The 23,945-nt window shown below is 41.0% G+C and overlaps 1 protein-coding gene across 1 annotated transcript in view; it reads right to left on the reverse strand.

Moving 5' to 3' along the window:
* The window catches only part of LOC146393664 (uncharacterized), a 47,008-nt gene extending 24,518 nt beyond the window's left edge, over nt 1–22,490 (reverse strand). The window contains exons 1-2 of the mRNA XM_084932514.1: nt 22,245–22,490; nt 17,839–17,914 (exon numbers count right to left, since the gene is read on the reverse strand). Of these exons, the coding sequence (XP_084788640.1) occupies nt 17,839–17,914; nt 22,245–22,266 (98 nt within the window). The 5' untranslated portion in view covers nt 22,267–22,490. The remainder of the gene's footprint in view (nt 1–17,838; nt 17,915–22,244) is intronic.
* Between the last annotated feature and the right edge of the window lie 1,455 nt (nt 22,491–23,945).

A 23,945-nucleotide genomic window follows, 5' to 3' on the forward strand; every position in this document is an offset into this window, starting at 1 on the left:
CATTTCTGATGGAAAGGCAAAGGTCAGCGAGGTTATTATTGTACACTGGGTATGTCAATGTGTAGCGCAGTGAAACATGACAAAAACGTAGCTCAAGGAACCCGAGGACAGACTGCTAAACTGTAGAGTGGTAAACATCCCAGACAAGCTCACGTTAATGTAAATAACAATTCTTAAGAATACTTTTTTGCAGTGTAATTGCAATTTTTTGTTAATACAGGAGTCCAGTTAACATTACAATTACAAAACATGTAGAATATGGAAAAACTAAGTCTTATTTATTTGTCTTGTTGACATTTTGCATAATAAGAATTGCTAGTTCAGTAGTCACCATGCCCCCCTACTCAGTTACAGTGAAAAATATGGAAAACAAAACACAGCTGAATAATCAAGAGGGAACACATTGCACAGCCCACACCAACTCAGGGAGACTGGAAACAGCAAGCAGTGAAGAAGAAATGAGATTACTCTGTGTAAAAACATAGGAGTTTTCATTATGCCCTGCCACAAAAAAAAAAAAAGGGGGGGGGGCACTACAATCATGCTCATGGACTGACAATGAGAGGAGACACAAAGAGAGAAAGAAAAGAAAGAGAAACCATGATATATTAAGGGTGAGCGTGATGAAGATAAGAGCAGAGAAGCTTTGACGGGGGAGGAGGGGAAGATGAAGGGAGTGCTGGCAGCTTGTTCACCCTATCAGGCACTCTCTAAGGATGGACTCTGAGCTAATCTACTCCCTCTTTCACTTTCATTTAATCACTGTCACTTGTATTCTCTCCATTCCACTCACATTTTTAATTTATTTCCCTAAGTCCTTTTTAGTTTGTAAAATGCATCTAAGATATTTCAATATAATGGCTTGCTTTCAACATACAGAGCCACATCTACTTATACTGTATATATACACGAACTATAGAGCAATTTTATTTGATTTCTGATGGATTTATATAATGTGGTCAGTTTAAGCCTGTGCAGAGATGACGATCATTGCCAACTGCTCTGCATAAACTACAAATATGTGCCTATTTGATAGATGCAGCATGCACATTTAATTATGCTTCAAACTGTTATCAGTGTTGTGGCTTTTGCACTTGGGAAAAAAATGTATAACTGCCAAGAAAATTGCCATTGGTGGATCTCTATAAAATAGCACTCAAGCTCTTTTTATTACTGAGCAAAGTTGTTGTCACATTTGCTGAAAGTAGTTTGGCAGTGTCTTGATGAAATAGACAACGCAGTTACAAAACCTGCATATAGCGTCAGCATTAACTAAAGTACAACTGCATGGTTCCTCTCCTTGTTAGCCTGGGGAATATAATTTAAAAATTATTTGGAATTTTGCGTTGTCAGACTGCAGGACAGTTTTTCAATTTGCCTCATCTATCACCTTTGTAAGCACATCTTTCTTAAATGTGCTTGAGACTAGAATTAATGCCTTGCTACCTGATGGCCTCACACAGCCATTAAATACTAGTTTTTGTTTTGTATTCTAACGTTTTACTAAGCATACATTTCCAGAGAACCTATTTCAACATGCAGCAATCACACACCTTGCTGGTTCAATCAATGACATGCATTCGACAGTAGCTAATCAATAGCACATCACTGTGCAATCTACTTATGGACATCCCTTACTGCTTGGCCCACTGGTCTGCATTACTTGAATATACTGCCCATACTCCAGGATGGTGTTATACAGCTACAACCCAATGGTAACTCATTGAGCTCATAAATTTTTATCAGGCTTTCTGCTCTTGCTCTTGACGAAGGCGGTCACACTTTTCTCCTCTCCTACTCTTCCTTAGCTTCCCTGCTTAGCCTCTTATGTCCTTGTCTAGTCTCGTGTTTTTTTGTATTACTTTTGTCCTGGAACACTCTCTCACAGTCTGTTCTCTAAAACCTAAAAGAGGAATTATGGATTTGATCAACTGGTCCCTAAATGCAATTGACACCCCTTTCTCAACGAGAAGTTTGGGCTTGGGTGAGCTTGAGTGCTGAAGATATCTACCTATTCGGAACCATGGTAACAGGGTTCTTGCTGATCGGAGCTGGCTTGGCCCTGACTTATCGAAGAATTAAGAAAGCGGAACTGGCTGTTCAGACCCCCACAAGGCTGCCCGCTGGGATTGAAACGATGGGAAGAGGCGTGAGTTTCTCAAAATGGGCTCATTGAGTGCAGCACGGATAAGATCTTGGGGAAGCTTACGGCTGCCATGAATACTCAGAATAAGATCTCTGAGTGCAGACTGGATTACATCTTGGAAGGGCTCGCTCGGAATAACATCTCTGAGCGCAAATTGGATTACATCTTGGGGAGGCTCACTGTGGTCGTGAGTTCTCAGAATCGGCTCTTTGAGCACAAGAATGACAACATCACACCACCTGGGTTGGCTGGAAGACTTTTTACTTAGCCTAGCAGGGCGAAGGACACTGTCTCAGCTGAACTCTGGAGACGCACACACATACATATACACTGATATGCACACACTCATCCCCCCTCCCTTTCCAAACGCCTTCGATGCTTGTTCCCTTCTGGGAACACGGTGGGTCTGAGCCCGCGCTGCAATGGTAGCGCTGGGCAGGATGGCTGCTGTGTTTGCTTCGGATTATTCCTCACCCCCCACCCGACCCTGTGGCTTGTCACGTGTTCCATAATGTTGTGCTGTGGACATTTATGTGCTTTTTTGTGCAGAAGAGTTTTTTTGTTTCCCGTTTCCTGTTTTTTGTTTCCTCCCAGGAGCCCAGCATGAGTAGAGGTCTCTTTTTTCCTCTTGTACTTTCCCATTGTAGTGTATATTTCAGTGGGTTTTTTTCTGTAACGCTATCGATCTCTGACCTGTATCCCCATGTGATGTCTGTGTTGTGTGTGTAAGGTCAGGGGGGTCCTATTTCACTGCACGGCAACCTGCACGTGGCGAATAAAGCCTTGATTGATTGATTGATTGATTGATTGATTGATTGATTGATTGATTGCATGCATCAAGGTTAAATTATGGCCTGAGTGTATTTCATTCAGTCTTAGAAGTACAGGTAAACAGGCAAGGGTTATGTGTCAGATTGCACTCATCCTTCTTGCCCTTCTTTTTAATAGCCCTGTATGGTTAGCAGTTCCTTAGGTTTGATTGGCAGTATCACCATCAAAAGGAGGTGCAGAAGAGTAGTAAATTAATAGATAGGAGCTGGGGAGTGATGCTGCATCAATAAGGCATTGGAAAGGAAGCAGGAGCAGAGGTGGAGCATAACAGGCAGTTCATATAGACGACTGGCACGCATCACTGAAGAGGAGACTCAATGAAGAGTGTCGTACAGGAGAAAGGTGCTTTCCCTATTTGGTCTTCCAGCCCAAATGTCCATTAGAAGTAATCTCTTATGTCCTCTTATAAGAGTGATCATCAGCGGTAAATTAACACTCACATCGCAGAACGGAGCAATGCCACCGTTCCAGAGCACTTAAACCAGAGTGGATAGAATGAAGGATACAGAGACAGTGAGAAAGGGTGAGTGGAGCATTTGTTAAAGACAGGAGGATGCGGACATTGGGCAGAATGAGTCAGATTCTCCCACAGCTGTCAGGGTGTGGACATTCCTGGCTGGGCTTATAGGATCAGCCATGGCAGGGGTAGGGCCTGGTATGGTTATTGTTTGATCGGTCATCCAGCTACAGAATATGAGCTGGAAGTTATTCTCATCCATTTTGGGACTTTAGACATATTACCAGTGAACAGCGACGGAAAGCTGACAGTCAGATTCTTACATTTTGTGTTTTCCCACAAAGGAAAACGCATATATACATACACAACTGCAGATAGGCTTTGATCGCACAGTTGAAGACACTGAAATTAAAATGTCTGAAAGCTATAAAACACTAAAGAGCGAATACAGTAGACTGGAACAAGAGAACTAGCAGGCCTGTGAATATGCCTAAAGAAAAAACAAAAAAAACATAATTTGCCTTTTAAATCAGATGGTTTTACAGTGCAGGTGTTTATTGTGATTAGATGCCCAAACAGCTTTTATACTAATTGCTCATTTAGCATTCAGTAGTAGGACAGCACATGAATAAATAATACTGTACATGTTTTGTTCTTCCAGACAAAACACTTCATATTCATATTCACTCTGATCAGGTGCTAGATTTGGCTGTCCTCTGTTTGACACAGAAATACAAAACAAGTTTAAGAACAAAAGATCAGAGACAAAAGCTTCATTTTTTTAAATGAGGAGAAGACATGCAGCATACCCTGTGACTGGGTGAATTCTACAGTGGCTGTAGCGCGAGCGCGTATGCACCTTATGTGGGTGTAGGTATGTATGCACTTCATAAATATGTGCATATGCAGATAAATGTGGCTTTAGTTCCACGTGTGTGAGAGCTAGAAACAGTCTCTCCTCAGCAGTGTCGACAGCGTGGCCTGATCCTCCTGGAGGCAGGGTGTTGGGAGAGGGATAAGTCCAATTCTTCTGCATGACTTAAGACCATCTGCACACAGCTCGACATACAACAAAAAAAGAGAATGAAGCTTCTTCTTTAAAAAAACAACAACAACAAAAAATAACTCTGAAAGGAGCTTTTGGATAACGGCTCATAAAGGAGTGTGAAGGAAATGGGGACAGGTCCTTGTTAACATGTCATCTGACTGTAAGTAATGTGGTGCATCTACCTCTTTGAAGACTTATATGTGTGGCTTCTCTCCAGGAGGGCCAACTGCTTTAGTATGGTGTTATTTATCAAAAGCTCAGGGTCTCACTGGGAGCAGTAATTGGAAATTTCAGAGATCAGGTTATTTAGTGCTAATTAGCAGCATTACACGGGAAGGTGACAAGTGACATGCACGGCACCCCTCCAATCCAGCCATTACCCACAGGGGTGAAAGGAACAGAAATATCAAGACACTTCCACTAACAAGGTCCCCCATCAGAACCGACTTAAAGTGCTAACTTAAAAGGTTAACCAAAGCTGCCTGGAGTAATTAATCCTTCCAGCCCTTTCAACTCTGTCAAGCCCCTGCATCGTTTCCATGTTCTGAACTATGCTGCTGTCCTGATATTACTGAAGAATTAAAAGCTAAAAGTCAGTTTGGCTCAACTGCATAAAGGGCAAAGCAGCATGGTTACACCGAGCTAAAATTAACATCTTTGCTGTCTATCAAAAGAAAAGCAATAAAGACAAGGCGCTGTCATAAAAATGCAACAAAAATACAACGGCTTTCAGCGTGTGTGAGCAGCTGTGTCTAGTCAGACATTTCACTATTAGCCATGGAGAAAACGCAGTCAGCTTCCACATCGCCTAGCAAGAGAGGACATGAACATTTAGAGGATATCTAGGGCAAACAATAAGCTGCCATTCAGAAAGCCCCTCACGAGAGCCGTCTGTGGTTTTAACTGTGATCGACAGGACTGACATTTGCTGAGTCAACTTCAGACTGCAGTCCACGAACCTCACTGGACAAAATTTTAACCTCAGCTAACATGAGCAGTGCTCTGTCAACAACCTCCCTGTATCTGTCTGACTCTTGCTAACACAAAAACTAAAAGCGGCAGATGAATCAAGTGGCACATGTGTCTAAAAGGAGGGAGACAAGTGTAATACTTCAAGACATTGTGTTTGCACAGCTCAGAGACAAGGTACGCTGTATGGTGCTGTGGAAACCAAGTCGTTAGCAGAATTTTAAGGAAATCTAAGAGTAATGCAGCAGAACTAAATGGTCAAACAGATGCTGTCGAAAGTTTTTAACTAATGCACAACTAATGATTACTGCATGCTGTGTGATTTATGTGGCTTTGCATTTGTGAAAAACAATTACACATAAATTTAAAAAAAAAAAAAGGGTAAATAACAAATTTATGTGACATAAGAGATTTTCTATAGCATTTTCTTTCATGTTAGCTTTCCCTTTAATATCTATTTTTGCAGTGAGTCATTGCAGAAAATGTTGCAAAATAATGAACAGGACTGACTTATGGAAGAAATGCCTTCCAATTTATTTTCCGTACTGTGCAGTCATCAAGTAATTTTAATAGCATATTGTTATTATGATGCAAATTAACATATGCACAGTCAAGAATTTTTAAACAGGGTATTCCAATAAATTTTAATATACTCAGACAGAACACGAGGTAAATTTTAAAGGTGAAAATTCATGTGAAGTCCGTTCAGAAACGTGTGGTAGGGGTCTCAAAAATCCCAAAGAAGAAACTAGAGTTCATCAAATGGCTATTTTTAAAAAACATTTTTCATTTCTCTAACTAATCCCCCCCCCCCCCCAATAACAAAAAGGCTTCAGAAGTCCAAATCAATAAACCACAAAGTGAAATCATGATAACTATGCCCATTTCTTATATACAGTCTATGATCTAGTCTTTTGAATCTTGCACCTGGAGCTTATGGTGAATCTGAGATGAACAAAAACGCATGTAGAAACTTGTCTGTACTGTTGTACTTAATACATACATGGCACACAGTGTGGTACTTTTGAGTTTTAGTGTTTCATCTGTCTACAGATAACCATGATGTTAGGTGCGTGTTATGAATAAAGGAATGTATTTAGTTGACGAATGACCCTTTTAAACCCTTTTGATGGAAACATCGATGTGGGGGAAGGTGTACGAGACTGACATTTGAGGGACTTTCATCTGCAGGTGAGATTGCAAGAATAAATGGAGTGTAAAGTTGAAAGGAGGAAACTTTGAAGTGTGTGCATGTGCATGAATTTGTTCCTCATGGGGCCCCAAGGTCAAAAAAAAGGTTTTGTCTGTTTTTGGTTCTCATGAAAAAAAGGATGTTATTTGGGAATTTTGGCAAAGGACAGGAAGCAACAAGATGTCCACTTAAAGATGCGATTAAGCTGGCTTTTCGGTTTCCACCTCTTGCGGCATTTTACAGACTGAAAATAAATTATTTTGTGCAAAATCCTGCAACAAACTGACAAACAGTTTCGTATGCATTACGTACATTTCCATTGTTGTTCATCTGCAATCATGAGGGTCAGTGGGGTTACTAAAATACCGTAGTGCTCTTTGTAAAAACTCACACTTGTTTATATACTCACACACACTCACTATTCACCTCCTCTGTTCACCCCGCTAACCCCCATTACCTCTCTGTGCTGACAGTGAGCTTTTCAGGTCCAGGCGACAGAAAAGGGGCTCCTGCCTCCCAAACGCTGACATGCTCAAACACACCCCTCCCATCATCACCCTTTCCACTGTACTCCCTGAGCCACTCATTGTTTGTATTGCTCACCTTTCCCTATCTGTGTGCCATTCTGCAGCTCTCATCAGAATAAACCTTGAGTAAGTTTTCTGTGTCTTCTGGTCCCTGGTAGCTACAGTCCTGTGATCCAAGAAGTAATTGGAAGTGAGACGCAGCAATACAAGGGCTGTGAAATGTACACTAATCAGTCACAACATTAAAACTACTGACACTTATGTTCTCCTTACAACGTAATATTCTGCTTGGTAATCTTGGATTCTGTTGTTTATGTCGATGGTAGCCTGGCATGTACCACCTAACTAGCAATCTTTATAGATAAAGGATCCCCACCCAGTCGGTACACCACACTCTGACAGCAGCAGCCTCCCACACCCTGCCCCACAACAAAAAACTGCTCAGGAATGGGTCAATACTACCAAGAGCCCAAGCACTGACCCAGGGCCCGAAATGAAGGAATATCTGCAGGATGTGCAGAAGCCCACATGAGGGTTAATGAGCAGGACCTACAAAATATTAGGCAAATGGTTTTAATATTGATGTTGACATGTGGATATTGGTCACCGGACACGCACAGTTGAGTATAAAAACATTATTCTGTGCTCTTAAGAAGCTGGACATGCTCCTGTGCTCCTGGACTGGATTTTCTAAGTGTTCCCAGTGATATTGACGAAAGTCACCTTTGAACAATTGTTTATATCGTTTTACTTTTTTACCAAGCCTGGAGAGGCAGCTTGCTCCCCTAAGCTGACTGACCATCTAAATGCAATCCAGTATTGATCGTCCTTCCTCGGGCCATTCACACAGCCTTGCTGAGGACACATTAAATGTGTTATAAGTCATTAAGACCTCCAGGTCTCAAATCTCACATGTCTAGGTTAAAATATATTGACACAGTGTGCGCTGACAAACTTTGTATTTTGTGAGGCAGCCTGTAGGTGTGTGTGCTGACACCTGGATCGCACGTGTGTGAGAGCTTGTGTGAGTGTGATGGTATATAAGCCCGTGTGAATGCACAGTATACCCTTTCTGTACTGTGCTGAACATTGGGGAGCATGTGTCAGTGTATGGGTGTGTTGGGTACATGCAGAGACATTGAATCTGTGCGTGATTGTGCTTGTGGTTTGCGTGTGTATAGGGAGCCGACTCGTCCTCTCGCTGCCCCGGGGGCTCAGAGCCCATTTCCTGTTGTGCAGTGTGATAAGTTTCCCTGTCAGATCCTCCCAGCACCACTATATTTCTGATAAGCTCCACTGCTAGTTTTCCCGACCTCTGGCACAGAGATCAATTTGAGATTGATTCAGAATGCCCTGCTGGGCCGAACTGGAAGATCAATTTGAGATGGATTGTTCATGCCAGGGGGCCAATGACACGCAGTGCAGTGCTCACTTGCTTTCTCTCCTTTGCTTTCTTCACCCCTCGCTCTCCCTGAATGCTGTTATTTCTTCCTCTCTCTGCATTTTTCTCTCTTACGTACCCGTCTCCCAATTGTTTCACACTTGTCTTGTTACGGTATTACACCCTGCCTGTCTTTCAAGTTTCTGCATCAATCTTTATTCACGCCTCCTTTTTTCCACCTGCTTGCCTTACACTCTCCTCCCAGTGTGGAGAATGCTGTGGGGATAGAGATGACTTCATTAGCAAAGGGGCCAGCCACGGTAGAGTGATAAGCCTGTAGGACAGGAAAGATAACTCATCTGGCCTGGTAATGCTCACAGCCACACAGTATATGGATATAAACCAACAGAAACACACACACACACACACAGAAAGAGATAGATTTTTCTTCCTGGTGAATATGGCCCTTCGTGCCATTATGCCCTGAGCCACCGGTGTCACCATTGCTGGCTCATGACCTTATTTCCAAAGAACATTGTGTCTGCAGCCAGCCTGCCGCTCCCTTGCTCCTTCCTTCGAACCGCTCGAACCCTATCTTCTATCATCTCTGTTGTTCTCTACTCTCTCAAAGGCTTTGTCAGTGGCCCTGAAACCAGCAGATGCACTTTCCTTCTGTCTCCATGGAAAGCGACCTTTTCCCCAACAGTACATCCACCTCTGACTGCACTGACCTTTACCCACAGTCCAGCCCTAGTCATCTCTCAGGAATGCACTGAACAACAGCACATCACACAGGTGCATTCATGCGGAGAGCAAGCTGACAAAAGACAGAGAGAAAAGCTGGACACAAAAATGAAAATGGCAGTTATGTTGTAAAATTGATGTTCACGTGGAAAGGGGAGGGAACAGTAGGCTTTGATGAATAGTTAGTGGGCTGTTTTTGGCCGAGGCACAAGTCAAGGCTGCCACCATGGTCTCTCACTCACTCTCTCAGACAGTCAGACTCTCCTCCCTTGTCACTTTGTCGTACACACTAAAAGAAACGTGGTTGTGATGAGAATAAAAAGCTTCACAGAGAAGTTCGCGCTACTTTTACTTGTCCTGGTTAGTCGCTGCTGGACACATGTCAGAGGTTATGAAAAAATGCAACAAGTGCTTTGTTCAAAATCTACTAACGTCTAAAGTGTCTAATCTGGGTTTATTCCTGTCAGCATTTTGTGTAATGTTTTCAATATAACAGATTTCCACTTTTTCACACGAGTCTTCAACACTTTAAATAATGCAGTGTTCAGGATTTGACACAATTAATACTCAAATCTTCTCGATCTGGGAATGAGCCGTGATATCAAAACATGGAGACACACTCAGCGAGCCTCGCACTCGACTGGCCTCATCGTCTGGCAGAACAACAACAACGCTGCTCACAAAGAAAACACGGATGCATTAGTCACACAGACAAAGAACTTCCTCCACACTTGATTTAACTTAATTTTTCCAAGGTGCAGACATAGGCAGAATATTTGTCCTATTTGTAAGGATAAATTAAATAGCGAGAAATCCATCACTGTAAACTGGAATACACAGCAAAGTACTTTTTAAACAAATGGACACCAAAGCAATAGGTGAGCTATTTTCTTTGTTAGATACTTTTTGAATGCAGATGAAAAACATCCAATATCATATCCCTTGCTCAGTTACTTTTTGCAAAGTTAGCAAGGACAGGGCAACTACTTTGAGTTTATGAAAGGAAATAAATGTTATTTTACCCCTACCATACATAAGTCACACAATCTCAGATATGAGCTCACACTAGTCTTGGGCATAGATCAGGAACAATGATATCATGTCAATTCTAAACCCAAAGCCCACGCTGGGAAGAACACAGGAGGCGGTGTAATCAGGTTTTGCATCTATTTTACATATTTATTTCTCTTTATATGTTACAAGTGACAGAAGTCTGTTTTTTGCATTTCTAATAAATGTGAGGCCTTTTTTAATTTCTCATTCTGTGCAAACTGCACTCCTCTCTCTATAAATAATGTTTACAAATGTAATTTTAAAAATTGATTACAATGTGTTGTGCGCACATTTGGCTCTGGGTAGGGATCATAACAGCTGGTAGTCAGCTGCGTTGTGACAATTGAGAGACACAGAACTGTATCCAGCAGAAAGAGGTCATTCTTAAAATCGGCGAACATTGACAGTGCCTCAGTTTGCCCTTTGCTTTTGCACTGCTGGTGGATTTACAGATGTCAGCCAACCGAGCCTAAGGCGAGACCCTCATATACAAACTGTCAAAACAAGTGCTGCATGGAAACAAATGAGGAGGAGGAGGATATTTTTTTTAAGATTCAAATGTAGGTTTATGGGTTATTCCCAACACTGCCGTCTTGAATGACAGCTTAAGCTTTATGTCATCTGTCTTTTTAAAGAGTTTTTACTGGTCTTTCATGCTGTAAAACTAATAGTGCACGCCATGCACAGTCAAGAAAAGTATGTTTAATTGAAAGCTGTAATAGGACGTGGCTGTGATGTGTATATATCCTACCGAATGTTTGGAATTTAATATTCATCTTCGTTTGTTTTCTTTAAAATAACTTGGTTTAAACCTGTCTGCTCGTTCTTCTTTCCCCATCATCGGAGGTGACAAAAGTACAGACATTCAGTATTTAAGTAGAAGTACAGATACTTCTGTTAAAAAATACTCAATTAGAAGTACTTATATTTACTTCAAATCGAGTACAACTTATTTTAAAGGCTCTGAAATGAACTCAAAGTAAGAAAGCTCTTTTGAGGACATTTTTACAAGCTATTTTTGTGCGATGCCAACTGAACCTCGTACTACAATAATTTCACAAAATTATAAAAGCACATGAAAAGACAAACTTTATTTTAGTCCAAATTTAAATTCTAATGAATGTACCCGGCTTGAATCAGTTATGTAGAACATGAGGCTAGAAGAAAAGGAGAATTAAAAATATATATATTTTCTGTTGCCTGTGAAATGAGCACAGTCAGGGTTAAAGGGGGATTCAGTGGGTGGAGGAACCTTAAGATCGACTGCAGTGGTTCCACGTAGGGAAAAGAATCACATCCCAGAATAACTTCTATTGTAAGATCCATTCGATTTTAGATGTACAGGCTGTGATCAGCTGACCTGAGGTTTACTGCTCTTTGTGGATCTACACAACTGAATTCAACAAGATGTCAGCAGATGTTTCATGAGTGGTCTTTGCTGATTTCCATCCTCTACACTGACAGTACAATGTTTACACTGTCTTTATACTTCGTTCAGTGAATGAATCTAAGAATCATCAGCTTAAATTCAAATTCATCTCTGCCACACTTAATCTAGCCTAACTCTGACCATGAACACCAAAGCCGCTGTGCACCAGTCACACACTGTTCTTTTCTTTCAATCCATCACAGTACATTAAACTGCACAGTACTTTTATGCAACCTTTAAATACCACACAGTTAGTATAACTTAGTTTGTTTTCCAGGATGTTTCACAACATAACTTTACATCAAATACAGATCTAATATGAGGAGTTATATCAGATACAACTTATATCTCTTTGTAATTGATAACCTTGATTGATCTACCACTAGGATTGCTTTTCATGTGTTACTGTTAAAGGGTGCAGAGACTTGAAATAATAACTCCCCTCAAATGTCTTAAACCAAAGGTAACACGTCTGTTTTGAAAATGTAAGTGGTAGGAAATATAGATATTTGCGTTAAAATGTAGGACGTAACAGTAAAAAGAAAAATAAGTACTCAAGTAAAGATACCTGAAAATTGTGTATAGTTACAAAGTATTTGTACTTGATTACTCCCCAGCTCTCCCAACATGTGTGACAACACATTCCCATTCACTCTGCCTAGCTTGGAGAGTACACTCAAGAACTTTGACACATCTGTTCAACAGCTTCTTAACTCAAAAATCTAATCAGCCAATTACATGGCAGCAACTCAATGCATTTAGGCATGTAAACATGGTCAAGACAGCGTGCTGAAGTTCAAATTGAGCATCATAATGGGGATTAAAGGTGATTTAGGTGACTTTGAAAATGGCAGTTGTTGACGCAAAAAAGGGCTGGTCTGAGCATTTCAGAAATTGCTGATCTACTGGGATTTTCCTACACAGTCGTCTCTAAAGAGAACATATATTATTTTATGACACAGTTTGGGCCCTTTATTTTGTAGCCAGAATAAGAAAGGCTGAGATGGTTTTTACATGTGCAAAAGAGAAACAGTGAAAGGATTTTGAATATGGAGCTGCCAGGCAACAGGAAAAAAAGGGTCCACAGAGAAGATTCATAGATGTAGTAAAGAAGGACATCCAGAGGGTTGGTGTGACAGAAGAGGATGCTAGGGTTAAAGTGAGATGGAGGCAGATGATCTACTTACGTGACCACTAAAGCTATTATACTCTGTTGCGTACACGGACAGGGACCCAAAATTAAGTCACAGGTACCTAGCGGTCCCTAGTGGACTTGTGGATGTGGAAAGCATAAAACCTGTTTAAAGGGACCAGCCAAAGGAAGAAGAAGAAAACTTTGGGCTCCTTAGTACCAAATGAATATTGTTTAAATGTACCATCTTCTAATGGCTGCTTCCAGCACAGTAGCACACCATGTCACAAAGCTCAGGTCATCTCAAACTGGTTTCTTGAACATCACAATGGGTTCACTGTACTCATAGCCTACAGTCACCTCAATCCAACAGAGCACCTCTGGCATGTGGTGGACTGGGAGATTTACATCACTGATGTCCGTTGATGTCGACATATCTGCAGCAACTGTGTGACGCTATCATGTCAATATGAAAAAAAACCTTGAATTTATGTATTGATAAATTAGGGATCTCTGAAGGCAAAAGTGTACCTAATGATGTGGCTGGTGATTTTATAGTGTTACCATAACCAATAAAAAAAAGAGCAACATTAAATTAAGTCAAAAATATGACCTAAAATATTTCCTGTCACTCTCTTATCCATCGCCGTGCTGTCAAATTAGCTTTTAAGTTCTGGTTCACTGTGTATAACGTAGGACTTCATCATCTACTGCTTCTGGCCACTTCAGAGTTCATATTTGCCCCTTCTGCCCCCTTCAGCGTCTTTGAGCTGATCTAACAGATGGCTCGCACTGTTTCCATCCTAACACTGACTCCTCTATGAGTAGCCCCTCTCATAATTAAAGAAGAAATCAGACGAAAATACCAGCGACCAGATGCTCAGCACATTGCCACTTGGTTTCAAGGCTACCCTCCTATCCCCCTCCTCTGTGCCTCTCTCCTTCCCCTTACCACTGAGAAAACAAATGGAGCAGCTAGTAAAATGAATACTGTAGTAACCTTAAGATAGACTGGACATACTTCGGGGAGAAAAAAAATTACAACTACAGCCACAAAAGTCTTATCACACATAACAAGGGGAGAAGAAAATATTAGTTAACATGACTATGCCTGTGTGTTATTGTTCCATCTTAATTATAACAGCAAGTGCTTTGAGAGACAAAGGCCAAAAAAGACTAAACCGCAAGCCTCCCTCCATCACCCAACCCAGTCTTCTATCCCAAGCCATGGGTTAACTATACATTGACCGCACACACACATTCAAGCACACACGCTCCTCTGAGACCCCTCGTATGGCACCTGAGCCTTCCTATATGGGCCACACAGTACAGTGCAGTGAGCTTTGTAGTAATGCACTGGAGCACACAAGGGCCACGGCTGCAGCATCAACAGCATCTGGGTTATGGAACATTTGCCACTCGCTACACCCCATCACTGCTTCCACAGCTGTGGCTCACCAATAGAGAGGACCTGTGACAGTCAGAAAGCATGAACGATAAATGATGACAACACCCATATGTTGCCAGGGTCGCTGTAGAGGAAATAGCCTGGGGGTAAATATAGTGCATGAGAGAATGGCAGCAGGAAGAGACAGAAGAAAAAAAACCCGTGCTTGATATCATGAGGCAAGAAATGACTTGCAGTGCATTAAGACATCAAATGAAAACCTTTATTGGGTTTTACTATCAATAGAGTTTAAAATTTTTATTTTGAGCTTCATAATCCAGCTTTCAAGCCATAATAACAGTTTAGAATGAGTGGTAGACTACATGGTTTTGGATGAGTAGATTACACTGCTTTAGCATCTTAGACATGACTTCGAAAGTTTGTTTGCAAAGTAATCTAGGCCACAGGCGAACGTTTGTTGGCCAGCGCTGTGAGAATAGTGGGAGGGAGTAGTCAGGGCACGCTGCTGCTAGCAGCACAAAGCAAGATTACTGGAGCCTGGACAGAGAGATTTTTTGGTAGCTGTCTCACAACATTTTCATGTGTAACTGTAGCTGTACTGCTCACATTTTCTTTAGAAATCAAAATATATATGTTATGCAGAGGAATTGTAAACACTGCCTTCCAGTAAAGCCAAAAGAAAGCATTTTATTCCTTTTTATTTTGTAATTTACTGTCATGCATTTGATTTTGCCATCAGTCTAATGGTTGGTAATTTTGGTTTGTCTTGATAACTGTTGATGGATTACCTTTTAAAATGTATGGAGAAAATTGTCCATATACACAAATCCTCATTGCATAAACTTTGTTGAATCTTCCTCTAGTGTCACTACGAGTTTGTGATTTGTCAGTTTTAATAAATTGTATCCCTTTCAGGATGAACTGTAATAATGTAATCCTCTGACTTTCCCAGCGTGTCTCAACTCAGGTACTTCTGTTAGCAGGCTGCACTCATGCAGTGCATTTTGTGAACATCAGCAATTTGATGCGCATCTGACCATAATGCTAAATTCATATCCAGGGAAGAGAACAGTTGCGTTTAATAAAACCAAGATGACACAACACGTGTGATGTTTGGTTTGAGTTGCAGGGCAACTTCCTTACATTCTGGTCACTCAGACGCTCAGGATGTTGGACATTTAACCATCAAGAAACCAGTTGCTCACCAAAACTACTTGTAACTAGTTGCCAAATACAAATAGAAAAATAAATAAATAAATAAATGCAGTAACGGGCAGCCACTGATTTTTCCTACTCGCAAGGACACTGCTGTCCTATTTTTCCTTTAGTGTGACTGAGCCACTACACGCAATTAATCTTCTTCACGCTGGGTGAAAATTGTTTGGTGGTTTGTGCTATGTGGCTAGAAAAATGACCACATGACCACTAAGGGTGAGAAAAATGCAGTTTTTCATCCTCATGTTTTGTGACAGTTAGTTAGTACACCATCATGCATTCATGTACCCTTAAATGTGAACAGACTCAAAATAGCAAGTTTGAGTTTCAGACATTACTGATTTTCAAATATGCATGGCAATACACAACAAAATATAATGGTTTATCTGACTAATTCTACTGTCAAAATGATTATTTTCCCTCATGGGAAATGTTGGTCGAAAAAACATCAGATCTGTGAAGTGGAAAGACATGCAAAGCCAATGACTACGACAGAAACACCTTAAAAAACTATGCACGATCATTTGAGAGTCAAAGCTAAGTAAGGGATGTATGGGATGTGAGGCACACAGTTCGAGTGATGATCAAAACTCTGCAAAAATAATTACATCCACAAGTCTGTGCTGTAAGTGATATATGTCAGTATAGTAATCTAAATTGTTTATCAAAACAATACCTGCTTATCATTAGAACAGCATTGTCCATAAATACGCTGACGTGAAGATTAACATCAGGCTTAAAGCACCACTGCACATGCGTCACAGAGCGACCCGCATGACTGTAATCGTGTTTTTTGCATGTGTTAACAGGCTGGATGTGTCCCGTGCTTAGTTTAGCCTGCTGGATGTGTCTATAAGCCTCAAACGACCGCAGAAATCCAACGTCCTCTGCTTTAAGTCTATGTCATTTCTGCAAAATATCACGGAGGCTATATCAGGATACATTGGGGTTGATACCTCAGGTGTTTTCCACTGGGTGTTAGTCATCGTGAGTATGTGTGTTGTATGACTAACCTCATTAATGCATGCAGTGCTGTTGAATAACTGCATGGTGGAATGGCTGAATAATGTTTGGGGGTTCAAGGTTTAGGCAGGGCTGGTTAGAGGGATTGGAGCAGGGAGCACAAGCAGAGAGCTGGATTAACTGTTTTCAAGGACATGCTGTCTACATAATACATAATGACCCATATTGCACTATTTTTACATCTATACACCACTCTAATATATGATGAAACCAACAGAAGGACATGAATACAGCTGCCTTGAATTGAAAATCATCAGTGTGTATTGTGGAGCTGGAAACACATGTGGAGGCCCTGTTGCACAGAAGATAGAATATTAATGAGATTTTCTGATTGAGACCGAGACAAACAAGTTGGCCTCAATATCATTACATCTGTTAATATTCATTTTCTATTCTTGTTTGCATTCCTAACCTACTTTGCAGTATTTTTTTTATCCTAGAGTGGACGTCCGGCAACATATTTTAAAAATTAATGTTTTTCTCATCTTAGCTTCTTAAATGTTAAAAAAAACACTTTTGTATGCTTTTAGAAAGTATCATTTAATTTGGGAATTTGGTGACTTTTTCTAAATTTCTTGGACTTTTCTACTTTGTTCCCCTTTGTTTTAAATTAATTTTGAAGGACATATATGGATTTACAGAGTACATACAATGAGCCATTACCAGTGAGTGCTACAAAATGAGGATCGACTCAAACTTAACAAAAAGACGGTACTCTCTGTGGTTTGTGCTAATAAAAGGAGCTTTGGCCTACAGAGCCGCAGCCAGAGAAAAATCTGCAGTTCAAAGAGAGAGTTCGAGTTGAGTAATGAAGCCATGAACGAATTCAAACAAGCCCACACACTGTCATCTCTTCCACTACCCCTCCAACTCCCTTCCCCAGCCATCTGAGCACAGAGTTTATGTTAGTGTAGCTGCACACCGCAGTATTGAACTGTCAGCAATAAACAGTAATCAGCTCCAATCATATGTGTGCACTACATCAACAGATGGATTCAAACACTGACTGATGGAGACAGCACCTCTGGCCAAAATCAATAGCAGCTTACTGGTATGAAGCTAATAACAAATAATGCTGCATTGATTGGAAAGCTGAGGTGCAACCATTGAGTTACAGATAAAGGGCTGCAGCAAATAATAGAGCGCATGATTATCTCTGAGTGTGTGGGGGATAGGAGAGTGTTCCTGTGTGTGTGTGTGTGTGTGTGTGTGTGTGTGTGTGTGTGTGTGTGTGTGTGTGGGGGGGGGGGGGGGGGGGGGGAGGTGGGCGGTGTCATACTCACCCATAAGTGGTGTTGCTGGCCCTCTTACTGGCTGCCCTAGAGCGGCTTGACTTCAACTCTCCACTCATGCTCATGTCTGCATGAAAGAGCAACCAATTAACTTTGTACTGATACAGTAAAGAGCGACATACTGCAACACAACAAAGAGAGAGTACAAACACACACACACACACACAGGAACCTCCAGATGACTAAATGGCATACACATGGTCATGTTTATCCTACACTTGGGTCTTCTTTATTCTGGCAACATTTACATAATCTACAGCAGCTTGACATGATGCTGACTAAAGGGCCAGCTAAGACTGACAGAAGCCAGTATCTGTTTTCATGTCCACCTCCCTCCAGCCACTTTGAGCTAGACTGTTCACTCCATTTTTATTTCCTGTCTGCAAGGATACATTGGAAACTTGGCACAGCCTCTAAAAAGCTCAACTGAGCTCTGATCTCACTCTTTCTCTCCTGCAAACACTTTTATATACATGTTTGTACTAGCCATTTAACCATAAACCATCTTGATTACAGGACACACCAGCAGCTCACTGCTCTCACTGTGCTTGCTCTCTTGTCAATTTACCAAAGGTGAGTAAAAGACAAAACAAAAACAGGCAGGAGGTAAGCAGCAAAGAGAAGGGGAGAGGAGAGGAGAGAAGTCCAGTCTGACATGGACAGATGGGTGGTGAATGGAGTGTGACTGGGCCAGCTGCACATACACTCGCACAGCATGATTGTCAAATGGCTGGAAGCGACAATTAATTAAGTATGGGTTTGAAAGTGTGAAAAGAAATTTAGACATACGTATGCGCCTTTACCTCCCAAAGTAGACATAGTATTTTCATGAAAAAGTGACTACATCTCCTTACACTAAAAGGACAAAAGGCCTACACATTATCTTTTAAATATAATGGCTCGGCATTGTGTGGCAGGAAAACAAAACTGAGTTTTATAATGAGTTTGCTGAGCAACAGGATGACTGTATGATTGACTGCGTGATGAAGCCATTACACAGGAAGAGAGGGGAGGATGCTGCTGAGCACAGTTGTGTCGCTCAACAGGAGCAAAACCTCAGGAGGTAATCAGAGTGCTATCAGAGTAAACAAAATCCTATATACACCACAGTTAGCTCCTCCTTTGCAGACTTCACATCTATGCCCACGCATGTATGCACGTATATATATGTGTATTATACTTTGTTTTGTTTTGGGGGTTTTCTGTTCAGAGGTATAGTTTCAAAAAACAAGGCAAACTGCGTTTTCCTTCTTTTACTGCAAACCGTCTTGCAAAGTTTACGACTGTTTTGAATTAAAGTGACTTCACATAAATGACAACTTTTTTTGGTGAGCCACACACAGATTCTGCCCTATAGTTGGCTACAGAAACACAGAAGCCTACGAAAAAGAAGTGAACTCACACTGTTGTAAAATACTCCACCCTGCTCTAACCACGGTGAACGCAAAGGAAACAGTGATTCATGGTTGTTGTGATGCAATATGCATTTTTTCCCCTTGCAAATACCAAACAGTCTCACTTTAAGCAGCTACATTGTGCATTTATTAGAGCTATAAAAAAATAATAACTTGTTTGAAACACACTACTATTGTAGGCCTTTGGATAAAATCATCTGCGAAATGAATATAATGCAGACTAAAGAGTTTTGAGGACATACATATAGTATTGTGGATTATATGTCAAAAATTGTAGCTTTTATCATGAAAACATGTTGCAGATTACAACCACTATGTTTCACTACTGTCATTTATTATCCATTTATACCATCCATTTTATTGGAGGGCAATCACAAGTAGACTATTATTTTAGTTTTATTTCTATTTTTGCTTCTAGTTTAGATGACAGATTTAAGAAAATATATGGTTTAAATATAAACACATAATTGAAACATTACTACATCATCACCGTGTGGTTAGAAACCGTACAGACAGCAATTCTGCAATACGTGCAAAATTGGATTATTTTCAACGAATACTAATATTTCAGCCATAACAAGATTGTGTAGTGATTCAGGACTCATTTACAAATCCATGACCAGCCTGAGAGATTCCAGGTGCAAACTGGCAGGGATAATCTGATAGACAGTTATTTCGTAAAACTGGCTCAAAGAGCATCAGAGGACACAGCAAGGTCACATGCGATCAGCTGTAATGGGTTATAAAGCCTCAGCCTCCGCCACAGTCCATCACTATGCTTTGTATCAGCGGATGTCAGGCTGACTGCCAGAGTGCCACTTCATACCCAGCCAAAGTTAGAGCCAGCTTAATCACACTACCTGGAAACAAAATTACATAGGCACAATGTGAAAAAGCTTTTCTTATTCTGAGTTTTCAAAGCTAGAAGGAGCCTAGATTTCCCCTGAAGATCCCAGTCAATCAGCACCCACCCTGCTCTAATGAAACCTTGGACCTGGATCAAAGTTAGGAAATATGAATCTGCGTATTCACCTCATTGGAAAACACTGAAAGTTGCAGACTTTAAGAGTCTGCAACACATGCATTAAGGGGAGTCTGTGCACAGCACTTACTTTATTTTCACAGATTCTTTTTTAGCAAACAGTCTGAACGCACACACACACACGCACACACACTTGAAGTCACGGATGTGTGGGAGATTGGATAATGTGATCAGATAAAAACAGCTAAATCTGCCGTCTTCTATCATCATTTTTATTTGCATCCCAATTCTTCAATTTATCACGCGTTGGGCTGAACCGCATCCCTAAATGTTTGATGTATTTTTCAGCGTAATTTGATTCAACATCTTAATCGAGTAACTAACTTCAGAGCAGAACGCAAACGCTTGAGCTGCTGACTGACACTGAAATTTTCAGAGGCATTTAATTCAAATGGAATATTTGGTAATACCGTTCACACACTCACTTTGCTTTTCTGAAGCGCTGCATCCTAAAAGTGAAAGAAAAGAAGCGCGTATGGCTGAACGCTTTTGCAACAATCATTTAAACCAGGACTGCAAAGCTGATTTCAATTTAGCAGATTGGTTAAATTACAAAAGAACCTTGATAAAAATATTAAACTACAGTAAGATATTTTCTGCTCTTGTATTGTTCTTTGTCTGTCCTTAGTGCCTTTTCTTTTGATCATTGGTTATTGGCTTTACTTAAGCCTACTACTTTTTCACTACTATTTATTCTGGACCAGAACAAATTTGTCAAGGCACAGTATACAGCACTATCAAGCAGCATAACCAGAATAGCAGAAATTAACATTTTATTTGATTTAGACTTACAGTTGATGATATCATTGTGACTGCAGGAGCACATAAATCCCCCTCACTTGTCATAAAGCTTATTAATTAATTCACATCCTGGTACCCTGTATATTAAAGTGTTGACGATGTCTAGGTATAAGTGCAGCGTGTGCAGGTCTTGTCGATATGCCGAGTCTCTGCACGTTCCTGCAACCATGAACACTTAGTTTCCACTCACAGATAAAAATACGAAACTGTGTAACATAAATTATTACTTACAGATCTAAGGAACAAATAAAAAACAGGAAATATACTGTTTGTTGGCATGGATACATGGTAAGTTGAGAGAGATGCTAGTGTGCTAAAAACCACGTCTCAACAGTGAAGCAGAACGCAGCATTATAGTGAGGGAGACGACAACAGTGACTTGACTTTATTTTTGCACTGTGGAAGTATTCAACAGTTTAAGATGCGTTTTACTTTCACCGTGGAGTCTTTTAGTCTATACTGACCTTGTCTGAAGCCTCTGCTTCCCCACCAGACAAGTAGCTTTGAGAACAGACTGAGGTTTCCAAACTAGTGAGGAAGTTGTGAGAAGATGTTGGCACTGTGCCTGCATGGTAATGTAGTCTTATTAGGAACTGTTCATGGATGCACTGTTCACTTTGCAGATGAAGAAGAAAACTATAAAGCAATCTCAATCCATATGGAGAGATGGGTATTACAACATAATTAAGCTTTAAGTCATTTCACTAGCAAAAGCCTTTGTATCCAGACTAGACCATGTGCTGACCTTGCCAATATGAGAAACACACTTGGCTTTTTCTTAAAGGTAAATTTGCCTGAAACACCTCTTAATGCATCACAGTGTTTAACATCCTCAAGTCCAGTGTCTCCTATATTACCACAGCACCTTCTGATTGGACTAATGTTTAGGGACAGGGAAAAGCGAGAAAAACAGCTCTGAGGTACAAATGTAGAGAAACCGGAGCTTCAGGCTGAAGTGCACAGATGAGCACACACAAGCTGAAAAGCTTCCAGGACGAAGGGGGAAAATGGCAGTGGAGAGAAAAGGAATGAGAGGAACAATGGCAAATACTATCTTTCAGAAACACCGTGGTGCATGCAAACATCCACTAAAACAGGCGTCATCACACATACACAAGGAAACACTTCGGTATACTCACATCTTGGACTGAACAGGGTCATATCAGGGATGCAGAACAACCAGAAGACTGTTGAGTGGAAGGACTAGCCGAGGGTTTCTTTCCTTCTGTTTTATAACTCTCGTCTTATGTCCTCACTCTCAGACTATGTGCGCGGTGTTGTTTGCGTGTGCGCGGTGTTGTTTGTGTGTACGCGCGCCGGTAAGCGTGTGCTCAAAATACTGTTTGGCTGACTGCTGTGATACTACTGAGTCAGTGACAAACCAGCTAGAGAAGCACCAATGGGATGTACCAAATTTGTTATTGTGGCAGGGGTGTACGGGAGCACTGGAATGTTCCATTAGCTGGAAAACTGGAAGGAGGGTAGGATGAGTGCGCAGCTGCTTCTCCCCACAGCAACAGGAGCTTTGGCAGGAGCTTCGGGCTTACAAATTCAAACCAGGCGAAAAGGAAGCTGCTATAGTGCATGTGTGTGTTTGTGTTTGCACTTTAATGCATGTGTCAAAGAAGAGCAGAAGCCTGAAGGCACAGGTGTGTATTTGTTTCACTTCACATGTGCACTATACAGAACTGTAGTCTCTACTGTATATAATTAGCACGACTAAAAGTAATGCAATAGGGAAATAAATTTTCCACAATCAAAGGACAAAAGTGACCTATTTCCCATAGTTTCCCATGTCATTAACATGCAGTTGTCTGCTAGGTTTCACCTCTTTTGTGATTTTTCATGCTTTCAACTGTTTTTCAGGTCAATTTTGGTGCATTTTAATACAATTATCTGTCAAATAATATGCTTTGTGTTGCCATCAATTCTATTACTGGCTCACTCAAGAAGTCTGGCCTCCTGGTTTTGGCAAGTGAAATTCCATTTATTTTTCATTAATTTTCTGCTGCTTATCCAGATTCAGGCCGAGGAGACAGCAGTCTGAGTTGAGAATCCCAGACTTCCTTCACCACAGCCACCTATTCCAGCTCATCCTTCTTATCCGTAATCTCTTCATGGAGTCCTGGGTCTGCCCCAGGGCCTCCTCCCTGAAGGACATGCCCACAGTAGCTCACCTAGGAGGAGGCATCCTAGTCAGTTGCCTCTACCACCTCAACTGGCTCCTTTCGATGTGGAGGAGCAGCGGCTCTATTCCGAGTCCCTCTCAAATGACCGAGCTCCTCACTCTATCTCTAAGGGAGAACCCAGCTACTCTTCAAAGGAAAATAAATGTAAAAAATAATAATAAAAAAGAAAAAAAAGAATATGATTCACTTTGGATCTCGCCCCAGTCCATCTGTCAATCTAATGTTCCACTCTCCCTTCACTCGTGAACAATGTTGATTCCTGTCTCCAAATCCACAAAACACATGCAGACTGGTTGGACAAGTGCAGCCTTGAATATCATCGAGATTATAGTGAGCTGGTCCAGTGTTCCAGACAAGTGAAATTCCAGTATTTTATTGTATGCTATTAGTGTGGTAATTGGCAAATATGATATATTTGAAGTGCATGGAGCCAGCTTGCTAACCAGAGTAACTTAGCATGCCACCCTCTTATTAAAATGTTGCCACTTTGTCTTAAAGAAAAACAAAATCATCCGTAGCTAACATGCTAATACAGCTTCAAAACAGGGCTCCCTCAACCAATAAAATTAAATCACTGCAGTCATGCCCATGTTTTATATACAGTTTATGGTACACACACATTATGTGAGTAAACAGAAAATAAAACAGGAA

Source organism: Perissodus microlepis, chromosome 1 (genome assembly GCF_051167445.1).
Source record: "Perissodus microlepis isolate ML-2025 ecotype Zambia chromosome 1, ASM5116744v1, whole genome shotgun sequence".
NCBI classification, from domain to species: Eukaryota; Metazoa; Chordata; class Actinopteri; order Cichliformes; family Cichlidae; genus Perissodus; species Perissodus microlepis.